This window comes from Lissotriton helveticus, chromosome 8 (genome assembly GCF_964261635.1).
Source record: "Lissotriton helveticus chromosome 8, aLisHel1.1, whole genome shotgun sequence".
Lineage (NCBI taxonomy): Eukaryota > Metazoa > Chordata > Amphibia > Caudata > Salamandridae > Lissotriton > Lissotriton helveticus.
In genome coordinates, this window is record NC_136069.1 from 262772902 (window position 1) to 262800403 (window position 27502).

General features: G+C 45.2%; 1 protein-coding gene across 1 annotated transcript in view; it reads right to left on the reverse strand.

Moving 5' to 3' along the window:
• The window catches only part of PDGFD (platelet derived growth factor D), a 968283-nt gene that overhangs the window by 455896 nt on the left and 484885 nt on the right, over window positions 1-27502 (reverse strand). Inside the window, exon 2 of the mRNA XM_078657021.1 lies at window positions 18624-18828. Within this exon, the coding sequence (XP_078513147.1) occupies window positions 18624-18828 (205 nt within the window). The remainder of the gene's footprint in view (window positions 1-18623; window positions 18829-27502) is intronic.

The following is a 27502-nucleotide window of genomic DNA, read 5'->3' on the forward strand; positions in this document are numbered from 1 at the left end:
GGGGAACCAACCAATTCTGGTTGTGATATTTGTGTCTGTCATCCCCCTACATAGGTGACTCGGCATACCCAAACCGGCCCTGGCTCCTGAGTCCCATACGTAATCCTACTACAGCGGGTGAAATGCGCTACAATGATGCACATGGAAGGACACGTAGAGTGGTGGAACATACTTTTGGACTGCTAAAGTCTAGGTTTCGGTGCCTGGATAAGACCGGAGGGGCCCTGCCTTACTCACCAGGCAAAGTATGCAGGATCGTGATTGCCTGCTGCATGCTCCACAACCTGGCCGTGCGCAATGACATTGAACTGCTCTTGGACCCTGAAGACCAACAAGTTCCTCGGCCTCCCATCCCACCCATGTCGACTGATGAGGATAGTGGTGAGGAGGAAGGTGTGGACCAGAGGCGCCAGCTCATTGATCGCTACTTCCCTTGAATGTGAGTACCTACCTCTTGTGCCGGTTGACAATGCCTTATGTATGTTTGCTGGTGTTGTGTGGATGTGGTGTGCATCAGCTGGGTGTTCTGCTATGTGATGGTTGAATAGGTGTGTGTTCATTTATTTGGACATGCAAGTCTCCATGATGTGTGTCCTCTCATCCAATGATTTTGTGTTGAGTGTGGTTTGTGGAATGTTGCTGTGCTGTGTGTTGTGATGGGTGTAAATATGTTTCCTGACGTGTATTTGCTGTCTCTGAATTTCCCTAGGGCACTCCCGCAGCAGCATGATTATGTACGACTTGGATCCCTGCACCTGGTTACGTCTGTTTCTGAGGCAATCATGTGATTAAACATGGAGGCAACACATCATTGAGTGTGTAAGTGGCATTTATTTACAGGTTGTGCATTGGTGCTGGTGAATATTTACAAGTAAGTGTGGGGTGGGGGAATGTGAGTTGAAGGTAATGGCAGATGAAATGTCCGTGCTGATACCACATTGGGTGATGTCAGGCTAGTCCAGCAGACCTGTGCCAATGATTGGCTATGTGGGACAGGATAGTTGCCAGGGTGAATGGCTGGCTCAGGCAGTGTCAGAGTCATTGTCGGCCCCTCTTGGAGCGTGTGGATGGAGCCCCCCCACTGCTCTCACCCACTTCCAGCCTCGGACGGCCCCTCCGTCTTTGAGGTGGAACGGAGTCAGCTGGGGGGGCAGGTTGCTCAGGGGCCACATCCGTCGCCAGGGGCACAGGTGGCGGTGGCGGTGGTGTTGCTGGCCGTGGCGTCTGGGCACTTGGTTGAGGGGGGGGGTGGGGTTGCTGCGGGCTATCCATTCCCTCCACATTGTTGTCTGCTGGCCCATGATGTCCACTATCTGGCCAAGGCGGCCCTCAATGTCCCGCAACATGTTAGTGTTGTCCACCGAGTCCTGGTGGGCACGATCTGCCTGTTCCTGGCTACGGTCGTAGGAAGCCTGGCACCTGGCTAGGCCTTCAAGTGACTCTGCCACAGGATGGGGTGGGTGGCCTTCCTCAGCGCGACGGAGTGTGGATCTCCTGATTGGCTGATGTGGCCTCGCCTCTCTCCTGTCTGGCCCACTCTCCCTGCTTGGGTGGGAGGCCGATGGCCCTGCGTCGTGCGGTGGGTTAGGCAGGGTGGCACAGGCAGGAGTGGTGGTACTGGTGGTGGTGGTGGTGGTAGTGGTTAGTCTGCAGCTCACTGTGGCCGGTGTTGCAGGAGTTACACAGGCGACGGATGTCGGGGCAGGGATTTCCTGTGAGCCAGATGGCCCTGGCAGTCTGCTTGGGCCCGCACCATCCTCCGCACCGGAGCTGGCTGTGGCATCTTCCCCAGAGAGTCCGGTATGGGTGTGAGGCGAGTCTTGCGGCCGGTTGCTGGTTTCACCAGTCAGATTACGATCACCTGAGGGACAAGATTGTGCTGATCAGTACTGTGGACATTACATGTTCATATCAATTTGATTACATTTCAGTGTCCTGTCGCACACACCCCACCCACCACCACCGCCCTTCCTATGGACATGGGGGCCTGTTGGGAGTTGTAGTGCTGGTCTCTCACACACCCCACCCACCTCTCACACACACCCTGTGGACATGGGGGCCTGTTGGGAGTTGTAGTGGTGACCTCTCACACACCCCACACACCACCACCGCCCTCCCTGTGGACATGGGGGCCTGTTGGGAGTTGTAGTGCTGGTCTCTCACACACCCCACCCACCTCTCACACACACCCTGTGGACATGGGGGCCTGTTGGGAGTTGTAGTGGTGACCTCTCACACACCCCACACACCACCACCGCCCTCCCTGTGGACATGGGGGCCTGTTGGGAGTTGTAGTGCTGGTCTCTCACACACCCCACCCACCTCTCACACACAACCCTGTGGACATGGGGGCCTGTTGGGAGTTGTAGGGCTGGTCTCTAACACACCCCACCCACCTCTCACACACACCCTGTGGACATGGGGGCCTGTTGGGAGTTGTAGTGCTGGCCTCTCACACACCCCACCCACCTCTCACACACACCCTGTGGACGTGGGGGCCTGTTGGGAGTTGTAGTGCTGGTCTCTCACACACCCCACCCACCTCTCACACACACCCTGTGGACATGGGGGCCTGTTGGGAGTTGTAGTGGTGACCTCTCACACACCCCACACACCTCTCACACATACCCTGTGGACATGGGGGCCTGTTGGGAGTTGTAGTGCTGGTCTCTCACACACCCCACCCACCTCTCACACACACCCTGTGGACATGGGGGCCTGTTGGGAGTTGTAGTGGTGACCTCTCACACACCCCACCCACCACCACCGCCCTCCCTGTGGACATGGGGGCCTGTTGGGAGTTGTAGTGGTGACCTCTCACACACCCCACACACCACCACTGCCCTCCCTCTGGACATGGGGGCCTGTTGGGAGTTGTAGTGGTGACCTCTCACACACCCCACACACCACCACCGCTCTCCCTGTGGACATGGGGGCCTGTTGGGAGTTGTAGTGCTGGTCTCTCACACACCCCACCCACCTCTCACACACACCCTGTGGACATGGGGGCCTGTTGGGAGTTGTAGTGCTGGTCTCTCACACACCCCACCCACCTCTCACACACACCCTGTGGACATGGGGGCCTGTTGGGAGTTGTAGTGGTGACCTCTCACACACCCCACACACCACCACCGCCCTCCCTGTGGACATGGGGGCCTGTTGGGAGTTGTAGTGGTGACCTCTCACACACCCCACACACCACCACCGCCCTCCCTGTGGACATGGGGGCCTGTTGGGAGTTGTAGTGACGACCTCTCACACACCCCACACACCACCACCGCCCTCCCTGTGGACATGGGGGCCTGTTGGTAGCCATTTACATTTTGGTGAGTATGTGGCCCACGTGCATGGGTTGGGGCCTGGGAGATGTGTCTTCTCAGTTGTGTGAGGCTGACCATGTCGTTCTGATCGTGGTGCTTAGTTAGTACTTACCAGCCTCTTCTCCTTCCTCAAGTCCTTCCAGGCTCTCTGGGTGCAGTATGCCCAGCACCTTTTCCTCCCAATCAGTGTAGGGTATGGGCTCCGGGGGTGTGCCGCCGCCAGTGTGATTAGCTCTCACATGGTTTTTGGCACGGATGCCTTTCACCCTGGTTTTCAGGTCATGCCACCGCCTCTGTATCTCGTGCTTTGTCCTTGGCATGGTCCCTGACGCATTCACCCGACTGACGATCCTGTCCCACATGTGATTTTTTTGCACCACGGTGGTCTGCTGGACTTGGGCCCCGAATATGTGGGGCTCAACACGGATAATTTCATTAATTAATTAAAAATTAAATTAAATTGGAATGGTGTGGTGGGTGTTTGTGTGGTGGGTGTGGTAGGGTGGTGGTTGTGTGTCTTCAATTGGTGTATGCTGTCGCTCGTATTGGGCCTCTTGCTAGCAGCTATGCTGTGATGCAAAGGATTGTGGTAGTGGGTGTGTGTCATTTTATAGTCGTGTCTCAATGGTTGTTGGCAGTCAGGTGGTAGGTGGGTGTGTTGACTAGTGTGCATTATTGGGTACTTGGGGGGGTGTCATTGTGGCTTGTGATTGGTGTTGGTGTTTCAGGTGGGGGGTAGTCCTTTTTCGTGTGTTTGCAATTTACTTTCGTCACACTTTTTGACATTGGTTTGACGGTAGGGATGTTGTTCGTGTTGGGCTTCCGCTGTGATGCACTGTTTCTCGTTGCATTCTTTCCGCCGCGGACGTGGATGGCGGTGCGTACCGGGGTACAGGCGGCGTTATCCTAATCGCGGACACGGAGCCTTCGCAGGTATGGCGGTGGAGGTGGCTGTTCCCGCATTCATGTGCGTCCGCGGCGGATGGGGTTTGGTTGGTTCCGTCCGCTTGCGGCGGGTTCTGGTGTACTCCGTACGCCGCAGACGGACTTTGGTGTTCTCCTTCCGCCGCGGTCGGGGGTTCGTACCAGTATAATCCTAATCGCTACGGCGGTTTATCCGCGGAGCGGTCCGGAGTATCTTGCCCGCTTCCTTGGCGGACGGGACACGTTTCCGTCCGCGATCCTAATCGGCCTCTTAATGTGGTAAGGAGAGAATGTCTTCTGAAAAAGTATAGTACAAGGAGACAGTTACAGGCTAAGTTGATGGATAGTGAGAATGAACTGACACAACTACACGGTCACAATTCTAACCAAGCTGAGGGGGCTTTAGCCCAATTGGCCATCAGACATAGAGTGGGGAATGGGAGATAGACTGGGCTGCTTTATTAAAGGAATTACAGACAGAAACTCCACAAAGAAGGTGATACATATGGGCAATTGATGGCATGGCTCCTGAAGAGGGAGAAGTCCCACCAAAGCAACTAGCCTTGACTAAATGAAATGGATCAGTGCTGTCATTGCAAAGAGGGATAAATGAGATGCTCTGTGCACAAATGGCTGCTTTATAAAAGGAACCTACACCTAATTTCTTGACACAGGTGACTCACCTTCAGATAAGGAGCCGTAGCAGAGCCGGAAGTAGAACTATAGGGGGAAAAACAGTTGAACTATTAGTGATATGTCACAATGTAAGGCCCCAGGCTCTAAAAGCCTAATGTCAGAATTTTGTCAAGTTTATGTGGCATTGATTGTTGACAGTTTCCTGTAACACTGAATGAAGCCAAAGAAATTGTTATAACCCCGTCATCACTGAGGAATCATTGACAAAATATCGAAGGTCACAATATCGACCTACAAAAATATCACAGCAAAAATATCAAAGTCAATAATATCGGCATCCTATCTACATTATGGTAAGTACAAAAATATCGGAAAAAAAATATTGTCAAAAATACTGTTGTTAAAAATATAATTTTTTATTTACGTAAAAAAAATGATGTACAATAAAGTAAATAATACATATAATTAATTAAAAACATAGTGAACAATATTTTAAAATGCTTAAAAATTATAAGTAATATAGTTACAAATATATAATATATATTTACTTATTAATATGTTTAAGATTTATTTTAATAACTTATAGATTTTTGCATTTTTTTATGAATTATAAATACATCTATACATATAAAAAACAATATAAATAAAAATTAAATAAATATATGTAACAAATTAAAAAAATAAAACTTATTTTCTATCTTTTTTTAATTAATTATACACTACATTTGCTAAAATAACACATAAGGTATTAGATGGCAGAGGAAATAAAATTACTATTCAAACTCCAGTGACTGCAACAGTAGGGAAAGTGTTGGATAGCGTGAGGGTAAAAATTACAATTCCCACTCCAGTGAGTGAAACAGTAGGGAAATTGTTGGAGAGTGTAGGGGTAAATATTACTATTCCCAGTCCAGTGAGTGCAACAGTAAGGAAAGTGTTGGATAGCATAGGGGTTAAAATTACTATTCCCACTTCAGTGAGTGCAACAGTAGGGAAAGTGTTGGATAGCGGAGGCGTAACAATTAGTATTCCCACTGCAGTTAGTGCAACAGTAGGGAAATTGTTAGATAGCAGAAGGGTAAACATTACTATTCCCACTCCAGTGAGTGCAACAGTAGGGAAAGTGTTGGATAGCATAGGGGTAAACATTACTATTCCCACTCCAGTGAGTGCAAAAGTAGGGAAAGTGTTGGATAGAGTAGGGGATAAAATTACTATTCCCACTCCTGTGAGTACAACAGTAGGGAAAATGTTGGATAGCGGAGGGGTACAAATTACTATTCCCACTCCAGTGAGTGCAATAGTAGGGAAAGTGTTGGATAGCGTAGAGGTTGAAATTACTATTCCCACTCCAGTGAGTGCAACAGTAGGGAAATTGTTAGATAGCAGAAGGGTAAACATTACTATTCCCACTCCAGTGAGTGCAACAGTAGGGAAAGTGTTGGATAGCATAGGGGTAAACATTACTATTCCCACTCCAGTGAGTGCAAAAGTAGGGAAAGTGTTGGATAGAGTAGGGGATAAAATTACTATTCCCACTCCTGTGAGTACAACAGTAGGGAAAATGTTGGATAGCGGAGGGGTACAAATTACTATTCCCACTCCAGTGAGTGCAATAGTAGGGAAAGTGTTGGATAGCGGAGGGGTAAAAATTACTATTCCCACTTCAGTGAGTGCAACAGTAGGGAAAGTGTTGGATAGCGGAGGGGTTAAAATTACTATTCCCACTCCAGTGAGTGCGACAGTAGGGAAAGTGTTGGCTAGCGGAGGGGTACAAATTACTATTCCCACTCCAGTGAGTGCAAAAGTAGGGAAGGTTTTGGATAGCGTAAGGGATAAAATTACTATTCCCACTCCTGTGAGTACAACAGTAGGGAATGTGTTGGATAGCGGAGGGGTACAAGTTACTATTCCCACTCCAGTGAGTGCAACAATAGGGAAAATGTTGGATAGCGGAGGGGTCAAAATTACTATTCCAACTCCAGTGAGTATAACAGTGTGGAAAATGTAGGATAGTGTAGGGGTTAAATTAACATAGTTATCAATTAAATATTTTTTGTAAAATAAATAACATTAATAATTATGTAAAAAAATGATTAATAAACACCTATTAAATTAAATTAATATTTACTTAAATACCATTAAATTACTTCCCACCCTATTCCCCGATAAACACACAATGCGCTACACATAAAAAATAACACAATTAATTTAATTATCAATTAATCAATTTATAAAAATTAATTACCAATTAATCATTAATTAACAATAAATTAATTAACAATAACAATAAATAAAAATGTGTAATACATCTATTATAATTAATATAATTTAAACTAACCAATTAATAAAAGTTTATTACCAATTAATAATTAATTCACAATCAATTAACAATCAATAACAATAAATAAAAACATTTTAATTCATTAATTATAATTAAATTACTAACCACCCTATTCCCCTATAAACCCACAACCCGCTCTGATACTAAAACACAAAATGACTATGTTCTCAACATTTAATACATATATTTAAAAATTATGAAAAAACTTTTAAAAAAATTAACATACATATAATATGCATACTAAAATACATAACACAAAACAAATCGATATTATTTACAACTATATTTTTGCTAACGATATTATTTACTTCAATATTCCTTACTTTGATATTAAAAAAATCGATATTACTTACCTTGCAGTCGATATTCTGCTCAACGATATTCTTGACTTGATATTCTATCCCTACGATATTAAAAACCCGATATTAGTGTAGGTCGATATTAAAAATTCGATATTTTCGACTGCACACCATCACTGAGAGAGGCTATAATAACCATGGTACTGAAACCCAGTAAGGGCCCGATGGGCCCAGGCCCATACAGGTCCATGTCCATGTCCAAGAAGAATATGAACATAAAGATCCTGTCCCAGGTACTGGTGTCCAGCTTACACTGTCTGCTGAGCTCTCTGATCTGTGAGGATCAATGTGGCATTATGCCAGAGAAGGAACCCCACATCAATTTACAGAGGCTCTCCCATGTCAAGCATGTGGCCCAGGCTGAGGAGATCGACAATGCCATAGTGGCGCTGGACATCAAGAAAGCATTTGATACTCTCAATTAGGAGTATTAATGGACGGTGTTCGAGCAAATAGGATTTGACCCCCAATCCATGAGATGGGTAAAGTTGCTGCAAACTAAACCTGTGCCACACGTGCAGGAGGGGGGGCTGGTGTCAGAATAAAGGGTGCCTGGAAAGAGGAACCAAACAAAGAAGCCCCCAGTCTGCTTTTATGTTTGACTTGGCAATGGATTCATTGGTTGTATATTTAAGGAAATATTTGTTAGAGTAAAAAATACGGGTCAGAATAGTACACACATAATGTAAATGTGCACAGGTAGAACCCACCTAATACAACTGCAAATGTTGGTGCCTGTCTTGTTATGGGCACTGGATAAATTAGGTACCGCATCTTTATAAATTAACATAACAGGGTTCTGTTCCCAATGGCTAGCTTGCCTGGAAGGAACTTGGTGGGCTTTTTGGTTGTGGATTCACCCTGTGAACACCAGACATACTTGAGCATTCAGATTACATACACCCCAGAAGACCAGTATACATATAATAAGGGCAAAGTTATTCAGGGATTGCAGAGGTCAATAAAGTTTTGGAATACCCTGCCTGTATGGGTCGTGGGCAGAATAGCAATCAGTAAGATGGTATTTGTGCCTCAGTGTCTATATATCCTACAGAGCTCTATGAGCAAGATCCCTCAGTCAACCTTGCTGGAATTGAAAGGTCTCCTGATTGCCTCAGTGTAGGCCAGCAAAACAAGCACGGTTAGCCAAAAGACTCTGAAATTGAAACTAGGTGGTCTAGATTGGCCAGCTTTATGAATGCATTGCATTGCTGGGCTGTTACAGTATGCATCCATTTGGTGTGCTGAGGGGCAGAATAGGGAGAAAAGGCTACTGGAAAGGACGGTGGAGGGGAGTGAGCTTCCTAAATATCTCATGAGCACCTCATATGTGAGTGAGGAGAGTTCATTAATAGTGCTGTTTGTGACAGGCACCTGGGACTTAGCAGTTAGACAGGCTTTAAGCTGCTGACCCTGTGCCAGAATTTAAAATGTTGTGGTTAAAACCTTTCCAACAGATACAAACTGATATGAGTGTACGTCAAAAGCATGAATTGGCTGTCAGACTCTGGGAGATCTCAGCCCTGGTGAAAAATGTATCAATTGTGAAGCGGCACAGTTGACATTTCAGCTAGGAGCTTAGAATTTCCTTTAGTTTGCAAAGGTGTCTAGAACAGCACAATATATTTGCACTGATTTCCCAGCAGAGCCAGTGGTTTCTCATACATTGGAAATGTTGCTTGAAGCTGGGTCACATAGGGTGTCATCTCACACCTGTCACCGCATTACTCTATGGGATGCCAACCTTCCAGAACCACTTGCTGTTGGCAAATGGACCAGGGTATGTACCTTGATGTAGGAGATGGCCCTCAATCCTAGGTTTGAATTGGCACATTTTTACTACATCACACTTATCTCACACCCCAGAGAATGCATATAATTTTTCCTATAAGAGCTGTTGCATATCTGAGGCATGATGCAGGCTCCGCGTCCTTCTTGCAAAGCGAGTACTGAACTGGAAGGTTACTAGAAAGCAGTGGTGGTGAAGCTTTATAGAGTAAAGGCAATACAGATAGTTGTAAAGATTAAACAATGCCTCATTGGGTTCATTCTCCACCCTAAAAAACGCTGCAATATTTGGAATAGATTTGCAGCTTTGGGATTACTTTTGGATAAGAAATGAACAGTTATACATTGGCTCTTCTCAGCTGCCCTTAGATACCAATACTGGATAGAACACTTGTATAAATGGGCTGCAGTGGTAGAACAAAGAATGCAGGATGTGAGTGTGGGCCAACATGCTGTACAAGAACTGTGAAGGGTTAGCCAACTGGTTAAAACTACGAATGATGGCTCCACATTGATGGATTCCCAATAGATAGTTCACCTGGAAGCGGGGGGTCAGTTTGAGACATGCATGTGGGGTGGAGCTGAGTTCACAGATGTATTGGAATGGAGGAAGTGGGCCCTAACGGCTAAAATGTGGAACTAAATATGTACGCATGGGTATATCTTGAATCCCCATACCACATACTGAAAATAATATAATGTGATTGAAAGAGATAATCCTCTTGGCTCTACCCCCTACTTACAGATACTATATCTCTAGGCTTTAAACTTGACATCAGTCTAAATGTATATGCTTATATCAATGCTATAGCAAAGAACACCAAATAACTCAAGCTTCTCAAAGGCATCAAACTACTAATCCCTGCTGACAACTTTAAAATGGTAGTTTAACTTACAGTCCTCTACTGAAAGTCTGTATTTATGGGCATTTCTAAAATGCACCTTGCCGTCTTAAAGGCAGCCCTCAACTCTGTTGCTTGCTTGGTTTTGGGCACAAGGCATTTTGACCAAATTACCCCTATCCTCACCACTTTTAACTGGCTCCCTATTGAAGCAAGGATTACCGATAAATTGGTCTACATTGTCAACAAAACCCTACATGAAGGGCCACTTAACTATCTCACAAATAAGCTAACCATTTTACATGGCTCCCATTTCCTCAGAACTTCCAACTCAATGCGCCCGGCAAGCCCAACCTTCAAATATTGTAGAACTCCAAGGCAATCCATCTCTGGCATCGCCCCCAACATCTGGAATGCTACTTCACCTATCACCAGGACAATCCCGTCACATATCTCCTTAAAAAATGTACTGAAATCCACACTCCTACAACAATATCTATATACTTAGTTGCCTGGTTATGAATCTACTTACTTAATGCATGCCTCTCAATTAGGACTTTAATCATGTATTGTTAGCAAATACTCCATTGTAACTTTGCTAATGTTCTGCTCAGCTAAGCTCTGTAAAGGGCCGTAATACCACCCTGGGTCTAGTTTGTGCTATATAAGTCAGTAATGGAATAAATAAAGACAAACACTGCAGAGAATATGGTATCAAAGCTAACCTAGGGTTTTCTTTTACTGTAACTTAACATTGTGTTGGTAACCAATAAAATGATAAATAGCATTTTTTTTAAAAAGCCATACTGAGAGTGTTTAATGTGCTTGCCTGTAGGTTGGAATACCTGGGTCTATTTCCCCTTCTCACTGGATGAGACTGATGCCTGATTATGAGACACACCAATTGCTTTGCATGCTGCCATTCATCACACTCTCCCAAAAGAGTTGAAGTATCTCATAGCTTCTTTTTGGGGCCTGGAGCTCTTGGCATACTTTTGGGCAGAAATTAATCTCTTTACCTTAGCAATCCTGACACACCCATTGCTTGGCACACATGAAAGTTCTTAGTTTCCAGAGCCTCCAAAGAGGCCACTTCTTTATAGGGTTTAAGGAAACAATGAGATAACATCAGGTACGAGGATTCAAGCTGATGATTGGAAGTCAGTATAGGTGTATAAGGAATTCCATCATGTTCCCATTCTGTTTTGACATTATTGTCCTATGAATTTTTGACATTTATTGCAGTCTGAGGCCTCCAAAGAAGACCTCAATCATATGAACTCTGTTACCATGATAGGCATTTTATTATGCAATACAGTCTACTACTGTGGACCTGCTGTTACCTCTAATCTGCCACCAGGTTAGAAGATGAAAATATATTAAAAAGTACTCGTAAGGAAAAATCATGTCTTACTGCATTTGGAGAAGAACAAATTATCCAGACAGTAAAGAACATACTTGCTGCAGGTTAGTGGTCAGGACTGGCAATCAGTTGAAGACCCATGTCTTATACAGAATAGCTTTAAGCTTTAAGCAAACAAATTAAAATTAGAATAGGATTATCTTCTTTTCCAGCAAGTTTTGAGATCTGAGAATTGTATGTATCACACTTCCAAGATGTACCCCATCTTGTTATTTTTGAATTTGGATAGCTCCGGCCTGTCCAAGCCAGACTGAACAATCTCCATTTCATGTTAAACTGGCGAATGTCCTTTTTGATAACAATCTGATGATTTAAGTAAAATAAATGCACTCCACCAGGAATCAAATCCTAATGAAAAGTAAGACTCTAAAGATTCCAACAGATTATAAATGACTAACCACCCGAGGACACCCCTCTCCCAGATGCTGACCACTATTTTAGTATTTGGCCAGGTTAACACTTAAGCAATGATAACATTTATTACGAAAAAGAGATACAGGCCAATTTGTGTTTTTTCCCCACACATTTGATATGCTAAATGTACCCAGGGTTTGTCGATTGGGTGGACACCATTTACTGCGAAACGTTTTCCCTGCAGGGAATTAAAACGGAGTAACCATACATACCATTACTCAGCAACTCAAAACAACGACTTGGGAGGGGGCAAAAGGTGTTGGATTTAAAATTCAAAACTTTCCCTACTGTTGCACATACTGGAGTTGGAATAGTAAATTAAACTATTCCAACATCCAGCGCCCCCCCTTCGCCATTGTTGTTACGATTTGCGGGGTAATGGTATGCGTGGTTACAATGCGGTCGTTGTAACAACGTGAATAAACAAAAGAAATCCAACTAGTGCTGGGGAGGTTGAGTGATCAAATGGATAATGAAGCACTCATTGTTTGTAAAAATACCCCTCACACACCAACAGGCCCCTTGGTGTCATGCTTCATCATCGGGGTCTTCGCACCCCTCTATCGGGATGCGGCGTGCTGCGACCTACGGCTACGCGGGAGCACTACAGGTGTTGGCTATGTGTGGTGTCCAGTGTGTGGGTTATATTTATAAGTGAGTAGGGTGTGCGGTGAAAGTTAAAAAGTACCTGGCGCTAGAGTGAAAAAGAAATTTTTATTCTGTGCTCTGGCTGGTACTGTTAAAAGAAAGTGCAGAGTGAGGTCTGACCTGTTATGTTGATGAACTGGACCTCTGGTGTGCTTTTTGTGTCGACATGTTTCGGAGACAAGCTCCTTCTTCAGGACAGGGGCACAAACTCCCTTCCCTACTCACGTCTTCTTTACATAAAAAGTGTATTTACATAAAAAGTGAAAAATTTAAATTGGCTAAGTGTGCCTACAGCGGTCTGCTAGAGGCACAATGACCTGTAGAAAGACAAAAGACAAAAAATATGTCACCTAATGGTTACCCATGTAGCGGGTAGTTCAAGCAGGTGCAGTCACCTGGAACCTGACCATTTTGCTTATATTAAGCTTTGAAAAATAAAATAAACGACTCACAACACAAACAACATAAAACACATAGGATACTAGGTTTTTTACTGTAAGTTCTTTCATACTTCTGAAGCTTAATTTGCTGGCTTCATGAGCAAGTGGGACGTCGGGGTGTTGCATCAATGGCTATCTGTAGTGAAGAATGAGGCATTTATAATTCATTCTATTGCACTTACTTATTCAGATGGTTATAGGTTCTCGTGGTCTAAAGCTGTTTTTCGCCATTGATACTCACAGACTCAGGACGCTCTGGTCACCGTCTTACCCCGCACGCTGCTCCGCTGATGTGGAGACAGGTAGCGGTGATCGTATATTTATAGCCCATTTCGTTAATTAGGCGGAAGCAAAGATCATCCCATGTATGGGTATTCCGCCCTGTGGCCATACAGGGCGTCTGTATGTTGCAAGCGAGGTAGCATGCGATCAGTGTCTGCGAGTGCCGCTAGTCGGTAGTGAGCATGCGCAACCTCTTCACACTGATCAAAACAACATGCTTGCTCAGAAGCTGTCTATGCTTCGCGCATGCGCAGTTCATGTGCGCACGTCAGGCTAGGTGGCCACAGTGCGCGTGTGAGGTCTGTAGGGTCCCGATCTTGTCACGGTCTAGACAGAAAGACTAGTGTGACTCACTATTGGCATCCAGGTTCGTAACGGCAATGTCCTAATAGGCAGGCTACCCTTGATCATCCCAGTGTGCGTGATATGATTGGGATTATGGTGGCATGGTTGTATTCCAAAGGCTGGACGATCGTCCAGTTTAGTGTGTACCTATACAGCGGACCATATGCATGATTTTCTTTCTGTCTAGACCGTGACAAGATCGGGACCCTACAGACCTCACTCGCCATTGATACATTGTCTGTATCAATGGCGAAAAACAGCTTTAGACCACGAGAACCTATAACCATCTGAATAAGTAAGTGCAATAGAATGAATTATAAATGCCTCATTCTTCACTACAGATAGCCATTGATGCAACACCCCGACGTCCCACTTGCTCATGAAGCCAGCAAATTAAGCTTCAGAAGTATGAAAGAACTTACAGTAAAAAACCTAGTATCCTATGTGTTTTATGTTGTTTGTGTTGTGAGTCGTTTATTTTATTTTTCAAAGCTTAATATAAGCAAAATGGTCAGGTTCCAGGTGACTGCACCTGCTTGAACTACCCGCTACATGGGTAACCATTAGGTGACATATTTTTTGTCTTTTGTCTTTCTACAGGTCATTGTGCCTCTAGCAGACCGCTGTAGGCACACTTAGCCAATTTAAATTTTTCACTTTTTATGTAAATACACTTTTTATGTAAAGAAGACGTGAGTAGGGAAGGGAGTTTGTGCCCCTGTCCTGAAGAAGGAGCTTGTCTCCGAAACATGTCGACACAAAAAGCACACCAGAGGTCCTGTTCATCAACATAACAGGTCAGACCTCACCCTGCACTTTCTTTTAACAGTACCAGCCAGAGCACAGAATAAAAATTTCTTTTTCACTCTAGCGCCAGGTACTTTTTAACTTTCACCGCACACCCTACTCACTTATAAATATAACCCACACACTGGACACCACACATAGCCAACACCTGTAGTGCTCCCGCGTAGCCGTAGGTCGCAGCACGCCGCATCCCGATAGAGGGGTGCGAAGACCCTGATGATGAAGCATGACACCAAGGGGCCTGTTGGTGTGTGAGGGGTATTTTTACAAACAATGAGTGCTTCATTATCCATTTGATCACTCAACCTCCCCAGCACTAGTTGGATTTCTTTTGTTTATTCATGTACCATTGGAGCACGAATCCAGCGATTGGCTCTACCTCCCCCCTATGTTTTTGATATAGTCGTTGTAACAACCACATTGTAATTCCCTGCGGGGATAAACCATGCGTTAAAAAGCTGCATCTTTGTCGATTCCCCTCAAGGAAACAAAGAAAATAGCCAAAAGTGTTTGTTTTATTTAAACTAGGAAAAAGTACTGTGCAAGAGAGTGTTTGTATTTTTTGAATGCCATCAACAAAAGGTTTAATGTGCTAAGATATGCTTTTCCAGCTTACAAGAACTTTCAGAGTTGTACCCCATGTTTTGCATGTTTCTAATTGGTAGTCAATGTTTCAGATTTTTTGGTGGTTTCTAGCTACTTGCAATTATTCACAGAAACAAGTATCAAACCCTGAAATTATATGTTTCTGAAAAGTAGACAAAATTTGAAATTCAGCAACGCGTCATTTGAATAGAGTGCTCAAAGAATGTAAGGGTCTGATTTAGAGCTCAGTAGGTTGGGTACTCCATCCCAAACGTTACGGATATCCTATATGATGTACCACAGACACATTATATCTGTGTATGGCGAATGGAATACCTGTCACGTTTGTGAAGAAGGTAAACCTGTCTGCCAAACTCTAAATAAGGCTGTAATTGAAGAATTAAAACAAATGAAAAAATTAAGAACAAATAGAAGTAGGTGACAATGTTTTCATTTATAATTTTTTGCCCTGGTGTTTGTTTGTTGTACAAAAACAAGCAATACCTAATGCCAACAAATGAGCTGCATTTTGTAATGATTTTTCATTTTATACCCAACCATGCATGAAATCATACGGTAAAATCTAATGAATGAAATATGGGTATGAAAGAAGCCTAAGCATTTTTTAAATGTCCTCAAGTTAACGAGTTTTGAAATACTGGTTATTTGTACCACCCTGACTTTTGGGTTACCCATAATACAATGTGATTCAGAGGGAATTTTGCCAATGTATTTTCTAGCACAATGGCTTAGAAATGAAATTGAATGATAAAAAAGTTCTACAATTCTGTATTTCAACATTCTTCCCATTTAAAAGGGTACACAACTTACATAACTGGGCCTTTTGCAGAAACTAGTGGGATCTACAAAATCCCTTCCGCCTAGCATTCCCACACTTCTAATAAAAACAGTACCCCATTGTATGGCGATGTGGGTAACTGAGGTATTTGGACCCTGGAAAAGTCGACTTACATGGAACCTACCAATCCCACAATTTCTGATAACTAGAAATCCAGGAGATCCCAGGGTGGTGTTACTTGTATGGGTGCCACTACATTTTCTTACCGTGTGCATCCTACAATTGTCATATTGGCTGAAATGTCAGATTGTCATCTTATTTGACAGAGAGAAAGTTCAGAAATCACCAGGGATCTGCAAAATGTATACCACCCAGCATTCCCACACTTGTTTCAATAAAAACTGTACCCAACTTGTGTGACCCCAAAAATGTAACAAGGAGAAATCAAAATTTTGTCTTTCAAATTCACTACTTCTGGTGATGTTGGAGGCTGCAGTATTTGGACTGGGCTCAGCTGGCACCCAGGAAAACCAAGCACCCACAGACATTTATACAAACTAGACACTGAAGGGAGTCCAGGATGGTATGCCTTTTTCTAACTCAGAAAGCCTTGCAAATGTCAAACTGCCATTAAAATCATAGATTTTCCTCACATTTCTATGAGTGAAAGTTCTGAAAGCTTCCGGGACTCACAATGTTTCTACTAAGCATATGCCCACTCTATTCCCAACACAAATGGTACCCTATTAGTGTGAGTCATCATCTGCAACAGGAATTGGTCAAAACTGTGTCAAGACAATGCGGTGTCAATGTGTTCTACACCAGGCTTTAGTGTTATTCCGTTTCTATGATATACTTTCGGTCCCATACATGGGAAGCAGTGTTTTAACACCTTCCGTGCTCATGATGAGCTCAGCTCGTCATGAGGCACCGTTGCCCTGTGCTCATGATGAGCTGAGCTTGTCATGAACCGCGCGGCGGTCACACGCAGGGGTAATTCCCCTGCTGTGCTGAGCGTACCACGAAAACGGGCGTGGTCATGACGAGAGCACAGTGCCACCGTGCAGCGTGACGAACCGAGCTCGTCACAAGCACCGTGGCGCTGCGCGTGCTCACCCCTTCGCCCAGCGCCGCGGGGAAATTATCCCCGCGGGGAAGGGGTTAATTAGGAGATTGCGAGAACACTAATTTGGTAAGAGTTTGGTCATTGGGTGGAAGTGCCCAAGCGTTCTGCACATGCATTTGGGAAAATATCCTTTTTTGATTGATTTTTGCATGGTATTCTGAGTAGGAAAATGAATTGTAATCCATCATCAATAAATCTTTATTCAGCTTAGCCAGCCATAAAAGAGTACAAAAAAGGGCATTCAGTGCATCAACAACAGCAGCATCAATGTCCAGCCTAGGACAAATGACCATACAATAACGTTACATACTTCACTAACATTCATTTGCTGGGTTAAACGTGATGGCTTCACATGCCAACATACATTAACTAAACAGACACCAGAAAACATCATTAAGGGAAACTAAGAGCCATGTCAATTCCTAAGTTAAGGTGCTTTTCTAGTGACCTGTATGGCAGCTGAATAGACCTCCAAAATGTCCAGGTTGATTAAAATCCATAACCTTTAAAAGTGCATATTACTTAAAATTAATTTAAAACAACTAAGTAGCAATTCATACTACCGTTAGGATTTACAATAACATTATCATAGCATATAAACACTTCTGAACAATATGTTAAAAATGATTCAAAAAATATCAGGGACACGCAACTCTTTGAATATGGTAGTTACAGTGAGACAACTCAGGGAATTCTTACTCATAACGTTTCCTAATGGCCAAAGATATTTTTTTTATAAAATTGGCTCCTGCAATACAAATATCAGGGGTACCCAGTGAGTGCAAGAATTTAAAACCATCAACATATGTACAAGGGTGAATTTTCTTTAACAGTGCGATTGAAAATGTAGTATTTGCTGCTTTATATTAGGTGCAGAATATGATGAAGTGCAAATGCTTTGGCTTGTAGGATTATAACATGGACAAGGTGAGAGATTATTCGTCCAACCACTCTGGCGTGGAAACGCCAGCAAAAAATACACAGTACCTAATCAAAATCTACTAATCCATACCAGCCACCTCGCCCAAGATGTCTCTGCATCTCTGGATTTCAGAAATACCCAGTGTTGGTCAGGTTCTCTGGCTGAAGGCTGACATGGAGCCTGACAGGGCAGTCATTCGGCAGGGCAAGTAAGAAAAAATTTGGATTTCATTAAGCATAGTTTTGACATGTGGGCTGGGAGAGAGGCAGGAAGCCCCACTTTCAGCCTCTCCCGGGGGCAGAAATAATGTGTGATGCCACAGTGTGGGGATCAATGCCAAGATGATCCAACACTATGCCTGCATGTGGAGATGATTTACTCGGGTATAATGCAGTAATATTAAGCATGAGTAAATCACTTTATGAGTGCAGATAAGAAAATTGAAATTGATGTGTTATGTCAAGCCTTTTGCTCATACGGGGGACATCATGTCAATATATGCATATGGTTCAGAGCCAAGAACAGCAAACTTGTTATTGGTACCTAGAAGCAGTTCCATCCACAAAGTGAATAAGATACATTCCACGCTCACAATGTTCTAAGGCAATTTATTTCTCACCTGCAAACATCATTTTCTGGTTCCTCCAGTCCAAACTGATTATCAAAGGCCAATTGGATTCTGGTGTTCTCTGCAGAGTGCAACTTCCATGTCAGTAAGAGGTTTCTGGGGTAGCTGTTTGGGAATCGTGGGCTGTGTATGCCGCCATTTCCAACCACATGAATGGTTTCCTCTTTCCGGTACAAGTCTGTAAGATGATTGCTTTCTTCAAATGGACAAAGGAAGCATAAAAAGAAAATTTTGTTCAGTCATCAACATCTCGAAAAATATTAAAATGCCATTTTAATACGGTACATTTTTAAATAAATGTTTTTTTAGTTTGAGTGCATTTGGTGGTGATTATACTTCCTGCACACAGTTTTTATTTTACATTTTCACAATTCAATTAAATCCCTAATAGTTATTGTACTTTAGTCCTTGCAGAGTGTGTGAAAGGCACTATACCAATACCAATATGATACAATACAATTCCTGTAATACTACTATCTGCATAATAAATATATGCCCAGATTTCTGTAGCAGACAATCAGAAACATTAACCTCAAGTTTCACAGATAATTTCCTGTCAAAATTTCGGTTTGTCAACATAAGGTAACTAGAGGAAAATTGTACTTGAGACCATATATTATCTCACAAAGAAGCTACTAGAGCTGGTCTAATTACCAAAGGAGTCAATGCAATAACTGGTGGTCCAATCACCTGTAATTTGAACTTTCTTTATGCGTTATAATTAAAAGTATTACGAATTTTGGAAAAATCAAAAAGCTCATATAGAGGGAGTGGTGGGGGGGACATCAAACACAGAAAGGCAGGAAAGCAACATACAGGAGAAATGGAACTGAAACTGACTCGAAAACCAGCCAATCTTGAGCAGGGATTCGCTCTATGGTGTATGGTATAAAATGGTGTCTTCAGGCTTTGACACAAAAACAACAGAGAGTTTCATATGCAGCGATTGTTGGCATTAGGGGAGAATACATACCTGGGATGCAATGAAAGCTGAAATTAGGGGATGCAACACTAAACTACTCCACATGAAGGAGCCAAGCTGCACTTCAAATATGGTGACAGATTCCATACACAGGTTGCCACATTTAGCCTTGAGCATGGGCTAAGGATGCCTAAAAGCTCCAACGAAGCTATAAAGAATGTATACAAGCAGATAGTAGCTAAACAACAACTAAATATTGACCAAATGAAAGAAAAAGTGCTAAAGACAATCCAAAGACATTGAGAGAAAGTATTTTAATGTAGTGAATTAATGGGAAACATTCTAGCATATAAACTGAAAGAAACTGTTACTGCTAACTCTACTGATGTTGTTGTGGGCAAAAAGTGAGTTGAACAATGTCAATCTTCTGAAATACTAGAGGTATTGCATAATTATTATAATGCACTAAATACAGAAGATCTAACTAACAATATTGAGTTGTTTGAAAAATATTGGTTCATGCATATGGAATGCCTATTAAACGCTGAAATTGCCTCTCAACCTGAAGTAACATTTACCTTACCGTTAGTTCATTCAGCAAATAAACCGCTACCTAGTAGATGTAATGGGATAGGACTGCATCTCTTCCGAATTCTATAAAACATTCAGTCATAAATTGGCCCCTCTCTACTTTGATCTAATTAATGAATTTGAACAGTAATGAAAAGAAGTTAATCTAGTTATTTTTCACAAAAATGTAATGACCCTTGGCAATGCTCATTTTACTATATACAATGCCCAATAGGTTTGCATGACAAAATAAACGCAAAGATGTTGGTGAAACGATTAGTTAATTATATCCAGTCACTAGTATCTCTCAAGAAACATGGATTAATTTCCAGTAAAAAAAAAAATGCCACTGACAAATATGGCAACTTCTATATTTGTCATTGGGAAGTCACTGGGGAAGGTGCATGTATGTGCCTGTTGGATGACAAGAAGGCATCTGACAAGGCCTCATGGGCATTTCTTTAGTTTACAGTGAATAAAGTTTGGTTTGATTTAAATTGGGTTTAAATGTTATATGACTCAACAGTTGCACGTTTTAGTTCAATCAATCAATTATTTGTAAAGCGCACTACATACCCATGAGGGTCCCAAGGCGCTGGGGGGGGGGGTGCACTACTGATCGAACAGCCAGGTCTTGAGTATCCTCCTGAAGGTCAGCAAGTCTTGGGTCTGTCGTAGGCTCAGTGGGAGGGTGTTCCATGTCTTGGCAGTGAGGTTGGGGAAGGATCTCCCACCGGTGGTTGTTCTTCGGATGCGCGGGATGGTGGTGAGTGAGAGGTCGCAGAGCGGAGCTGGCAGTTGGGGATGTAGAAGGAGAGCCGTCTGTTGAGGTAGGCTGGGCCAGTCTTGTGGAGTGCCTTATGTGCGTGGGTGAGGAGCTTGAAGGATATCCTCTTGTTGACGGGGAGCCAGTGCAGGTTTCTCAGGTGAGGGTGATGTGGCCATGTCGTGGCAGGTCAAGGATCAGTGGTGCCAAGGCCTTTTGGATGCGTTGCAGTCGTTTGATGAGCTTGGTCGGGGCTCCCGTGTAGAGGGCGTTTCCGTAATCGAGTCTGCTGCTGACGATGGTCTGGGTGACTGTCTCTCTTGTATCTGTCAGGATCCATCTGTAGATCTTGCGGAACATGCGGAGGGTGTTGAAGCAGGAGGAGGAGATGGCATTGACTTGCTTGGTCATTGAAAGCGTTGAGTCGAGGATGATTCCCAGGTTGCGTGCGTGGTCAGTGGGTGTCGGGGCTGCCGTCGGCCACCAGGAGTCGTCCCAGGCTGAAGGGTTGGAGCCGAGGATGAGGACCTCAGTCTTGTCCAAGTTCAGCTTCAGACGGCTGGTCTTCATCCTGTCGGCGATGGCCTTCATTCCTTAGTGGAGGTTGACTTTGGCTGTGATGGAGTCCTTGGTGAGGGAGAGGATCAGCTGAGTGTCATCGGCGTAGGAGATTATGTTGAGGTCGTGCTTTCGGGCTATGTGTGCGAGCGGGGCCATGTAAATGTTGAACAGCATCGGGCTGAGGGAGGATCCCTGGGGTACACCGCAGATGATCACAGAGGCTTTGGAACGGAATGGGGGAGGCGGACACTCTGGGTTCTGCCGGAGAGGAATGAGGTGGTCCAACTAGAGCCTTGTCTCGGATCCCTGCGGCGTGGAGGTGTGCGCGTAGTATGTGGTGGCAGACCGTGTCGAAGGCAGCAGAGAGGTCTAGGAGGATGAGTGCTGCGGTTTCGCCGTTGTCCAGCAGGGTCCTGATGTTGTCGGTGGCGGCGATGAGGGCAGTCTCAGTGCTGTGGTTGCTTCAGAACCCTGACGGGGAAGGGTCCAGGATTCTGTTTTCTTCGAGTGTATTGGGTTAGCTGTCTGTTAACGGTTTTCTTGATGACCTTGGCCAGGAAGGGGAGAGATGGATCGGATGTTCTTGAGGTCTCTTGGGTCTGCCTTAGGTTTTTTCAGTAGGGCGTTGATCTCGGCGTGTTTCCAGATCTCTGGGTTGGTCGCAGGCTTGAGGGAGGGATTAAAGACGTTGCGCAGGTGGGGTGCGATGGTGCTGCTTGCTCTGTTGAAGACGTGGTGCGGGAATGGGTCAGACGAAGAGCCGGAGTGGATTGAGCGCATGGTCTTGATGATGTCATCGATGCTCACGCAGGCCCTGGCTAGCAGGGGGTCGTGGTCGATGGTGTACGGAGGGTCTGTTGTGTTGCTGTCTGTTGGGGCTGTCTGGGTGTTGAAGCTGTTGTGGATGCCTGCTATCTTGCGGTGGAAGAAGGTGGCGAGGGAGTCGAACAGGGCCTATGACTGCGGGATGTCGTTGCTGTTGGAGCTGGGGTTGGAGAGTTCCTTCATGATGTTTAAGAGCTCCTTGCTATTGTGTGCGTTGTTGTCGAGGCGGTCTTTGAAGGAGGTCCTCTTGGCCGCCCTGATTGAGATGGTGGTGGTTGCGGATGGCGTCCTTGTGTACTGCGTGGCTGTCCGGAGTTTGTTCACTGTGCCATTTCTTCTCTAGTTTCTGGCAGGCTTGCTTGGAGGCTAGGAGTTCTGGGATGAACCAACTGACCCTCTTGCTGGTGTCTCTGTTGGGGGGTTTCTTCAGCGGGGCGAGGGTGTTGGCGCAGTCCTCGATCCAGCGTCTGAGGCTGTGGGCAGTGTCGTCGGTGTTGGAGGGTTCGGTGGGTGGGCTGAGAGCGAGGGTTGCGTGTAGTTGGTCTTCGGTGATTTTGCTCCAGCAGCGGCGGGGGATCTGTTGGGTGCGGTGGTGTGTGGTGGGTTTCTGGAAGGCGAAGTGGATGCAGCGGTGGTGGGTCCAGAGGAGTTCGGTGGTAAGGCTGATGGAGACATGCGGGCTTGAGGAGAAGACTGGGTCGAGCATGTGGCAGGTGGAGTGGTTGGGCGTTGTGACGAGTTGCTTCAGTCCGAGGTTGGCGAGCTTATCGATCAGGGTTGTTGAGTTGTTGTCGTTGTTGTTTTCAAGGTGAAAGTTCAGGTCTCCGAGGAGGATGTAGTCGGTGGAGTTCAGGGCGTGCGTGCTGATCAAGTCGGCGATGGAGTCGCTGAACTGGGGGCGGGGTCCGGGGGTCGGTAGACGAGGGTGCCTCTGAGGGTGGAATTAGAGTCTGTGTGGATCTGGAAATGCATGTGTTCAGCAGTGCTGAGCGCGTCGTCGGTGCTAGTCGAGACCCTGATGCTGTTCTTGTGGACGATGGTGATTCCTCCTCCGACTTCGTTGGTGCGGTCTCTGCTTGTGATCTTGTAGCCGTCTGGGATGGCTATGGCAATGTTGGGTGCGGAGGAGTCGTAAAACCAGGTATCTGTCAAGAAGGCGACGTCTGGGGATGTTGTGTCGAGCAGGTCCCAGAGCTCGACGGTATGCTTGCATGCGGAGCGGGTGTTCAGTAGTATGCATTGGAGGTGGTTGGGGTCTTTCTTGGCGGGTGGTTCGTCGGCTCTGAGGCTGGTGTAGCTGCAGAGAGCGTGCAGAGTGCTGGCATCATAGTGGCGGCGGTCGTCGTGGCGGGTGCTGGGTCCAGCGGCTGGCATATATGGGGAGGTGGGAGGGAGGAGCAGCTGGGAGGCGGGAGGCAGGGCAGTGAATGGGCAGTGGGCTTTTAGGGGGTGGGCCGCAGGGGACACAGAGGCGAGGGGGGTGAGGGACAACAAAGGTAACAGGAGGAAAAAGGGCCACAAAAATCGAGGGTAAAACGAGTGGAACAGAAGGCGAAATGGGCACAGAAACAAGGTAAAAACGAGTTGCACAGAGGGCAGAAGGGCACAAAAAAACGAGTGGAACGGAGGGCAAAATGGCACAAAAGATGAGGGAAAAACGAGTGGAACAGAGGACAGAAAGTCACAAAAAAACCAGGGAAAAACGAGTGGAACAGAGGGCAGAAGGGCACAAAAATGAGGGGAAAACGAGTGGAACAGAGGGCAGAAAGGCACAAAAACCGAGGGAAAAATGAGTGGAACAGAGGGCAGAATGGCACAAAAAACTAGGGGAAAACGAGTGGAACAGAGGGCAGAAAGGCATAAAAAAAAAGGGAAAACGAGTGGCACAGAGGGCACAAAAAAACGAGTGGAACAGAGGGCACAAGGGCACAAAAAACGAGGGAAAAACGAGTGGAACAGAGGGCAGAAAGGCACAAAAAACTAGGGAGAAACGAGTGGAACAGAGGGCAGAAAATGAGTATTTGTTCAATTCAATTCCTAATACAATACAGTACATGTCAGGGTTGCCTACTATTCCCACCCTATTAGCATAGTATCTTTCACACTTTTATGCCATTTAGAAATGTCTAATACCAATAAACTTAATGTAGTAAAGTAGCGCCATTTGCTGACCATATTGCCCTATTTTCATCTGTTTCAACTTTCTTGCTAAAGGCCAAGTAAAGAAAAGCATTAGTTTTGGTTTTGGGAGCCTTTTTTGGTCATTCCTTAAGATACAAGTACTCTAATTTCTAATTTAAAACATTTCTAAAGCGCAGCGTACACCATGCGGTTTCTTGGCGCTAGTGAGCAGGATCGGCAACTGAGGGAAAAGACAAGAGTAATAGGAATGAAAGGCTAAGCGGGGAAAGCCTGATTGAAGAGGAAAGTTTTTAAATCGTTACGAAAGGGGAGGTACTGGGTGGCAGAACAGAGGTGGTCAGGGAGAGAGTTCCAGAATGTTGGGGCCAAGGTGGAGAAGTTGGCCCCACCCCACTTTTTACGTGTGAAGCGGGGGATCTGAAGAAGGGACTTAGAGGAAGACCGGAGCTCTCTTGTGGGAACATAGGGTTTTATTAAAGAAGAGATAAAAACGGGGGCAGTGCCCTGACGGGCCTGGAAAACCATGCAGCCCGTCTTAAAAAGGGAACGTTCTTTTACGGGAAGCCAGTGAAGCTCCCTAAGAAGGGGAGTGGAATGGTGATAGCGTGGGAGGCCGTAAACCAGCCGGGCCGCCTGGTTCTGGATCGACTGGAGTCTTCGCAGGCTGTATGCTGGAATGCCATGATAGAGGGCGTTGGCATAGTCCAGCCTTGATATCACCAGGGCGGCCATGATAATCTTGAGTGCCTGAGGGGAGAAGAAGCGGGAAACAGAGCGGATGGTACGGAGAGTGAGGAAACAAGAAGAGACCACGGAGCTGATTTGTGAGTGGAGGGTGAGCTGGTGATTCATTTTAACACCCAGTGTTTTGACCGTGGTTGAGGGGGAGGGTGCAGGCCCAAAAGAGGGGGGCCAGAAGAGAGAGTTCCAGGGGCTGGATGAACCACCGGTGAGAACCAATTTGGTTTTATCCGGGTTCAGCTTAAGGTGGTTGTGGTTCATCCAGTCCCTGATGAATGTCATAGTAGACTGGAAGTTAGAGACAGAAAGGGGAGAGGAGGACAGATCAAAGATGAGCTGGAGATCATCCGCGTAGTTGTACACGGTGACCTCCAGCTGCTGGAGCGCGAAGATATAGAGATTGAAAAGTAGGGGGGAGAGAGAGGATCCCTGGGGAACACCACAAGTGACAGGGAGGGGAGTGGTAGAGAAGTTGCCTAGCCGCACTGCCTGGGTGCGGTCCCTCAGAAAGGAGGAGAGCCAAACCAGGGCTGATCCCCCGATTCCAGCCGCCCTGACACGGGACAGTAAGATGGTATGGTCCACCGTGTCAAAGGCGGCGGACAGGTCAAGGAGGACCAGTGCCTGGTATTTGTTATCATCCATACCTTTTCTGAGGTTGTCTAGGACTGAGACCACGACCGATTCGGTCGAATGTCTGGGACGGAAACCGGCCTGGCGAGATGCCAGCCCCCCATTGGTCTCAATATGGGCGCTAAGTACCGTAGTAACGTGGCGTTCCATCACCTTGCCCAAAAAGGGCAGCAGGGAGATGGGGCGATAGTTGGCCGAGATGGAAGGGTCCGCGCCAGGTTTCTTCAAGATGGGTACGATAGTGGCTGCCTTTAGCGCGGGGGTCACTACACCCTGTGCTAGGGAGCTGTTGAGGAAGACAATGGGGGGTTCAGAACAGCAGGAGTAAATTTGCTGCAGGATACGTGCCGGACAGACATCCGCCGGAGACCCCGACTTCACTTTGGGAAGGATCGCCAGAAATGATTCCTGAGTAAGGGGGGGAATGGAGGTGAGAGGGCATTGAACGGTGGGGGGGGGAAGGATCAACAAATGCAGGTGAAGGTGGTGGAATGTTGGCCTTGATGGTAACTCTGTAATATACCATCTCTAAACACAGGCAAGGGTCATATTATGCCTGCGGTTTACTTACATATATTCCTACAACACAAAACATGTCACAGCTAAATTATGGCTGATTGATCAAGGACACATTTGCCAGGAAAATCCTGGAGAATTTGCACCCAGAATATGAGCAGTAATTCAGAAATGACATGCTGAAATTAAATGCGGAAATCGGTTTTGAAACAGTGATTAATGATCGGCGACACTGTTGCATCACAAAATTCGTAACAACTCAAGTGTATCTAGTTTCAGCCGCGAAATTATCGCATCGGGTGTCCAGTATTCTAATTATGATGGCCTTAGTGTGTAGCCTTGAGCGTGTACACTCAGGATATTGTATTATCCATGCTAATTTTCCTATCAAATTAATACTGTTTATGGCTAGGCTGGAAGGGGCTAGTATTAGTTTGTTTATATCTTTTATTTAGTCCAAATACTTTTAACCACTTTAGTTTTTTAGTTTTTTGTAATTGAGCACCAAAATGGGCTCGCAAAGGATGTAGAGACAAGTGAGCGCTTTCTTTTAATAACTGGATGCTGGGTTGAGGTTGGAGACCTAGCATTTCACTTTGTCATTACTCTGTCAAATTCACCACAACATCAGGAGACAGGCCTGAAATGTCGATTTCATGCTGGGTTGCAAAAATAATTCCACTCGATATCATTGTCCAAATCAATATAAGTGGGCCTGAGTTGAATGAGAAACCCCGGATTGCAGGCAGCAGGCAACATCATCGAGAAGCCAGCTGAAATGTAAGATTTTAGTTAAGGTCGAGCTTATAATATGGGAGTTATCCGCTTATCATGAAACAAGAGCCAGAAAGAGCAACAGCTACAAAATAATGAGAGCACTCCTTACAGTGGATTAATCAGTCCATAAAAGAATATCTTAAAAATGAGTGAGCCGTGCATACCTTAATGTTCTGCCAAAAAATGTTGGATTTGTTCCTATGCTTTTTAAAATGCAAGAACTGTGCTTAAAACAGTTTTAAATGTGCCTCTTGTTATTTGCCAATGCAGCTGTTTTATTCCATTTGGCATGGGTATGTGCGCCAATTGCTTTTGTTAAAAATAAATACTGGCCTATAGTAAACATTGGATTCAAGGCCATGAACAGGTTTACATGAAGGGCAGATATTTTAGCATCCCGTAGCTACCAAATCTCTG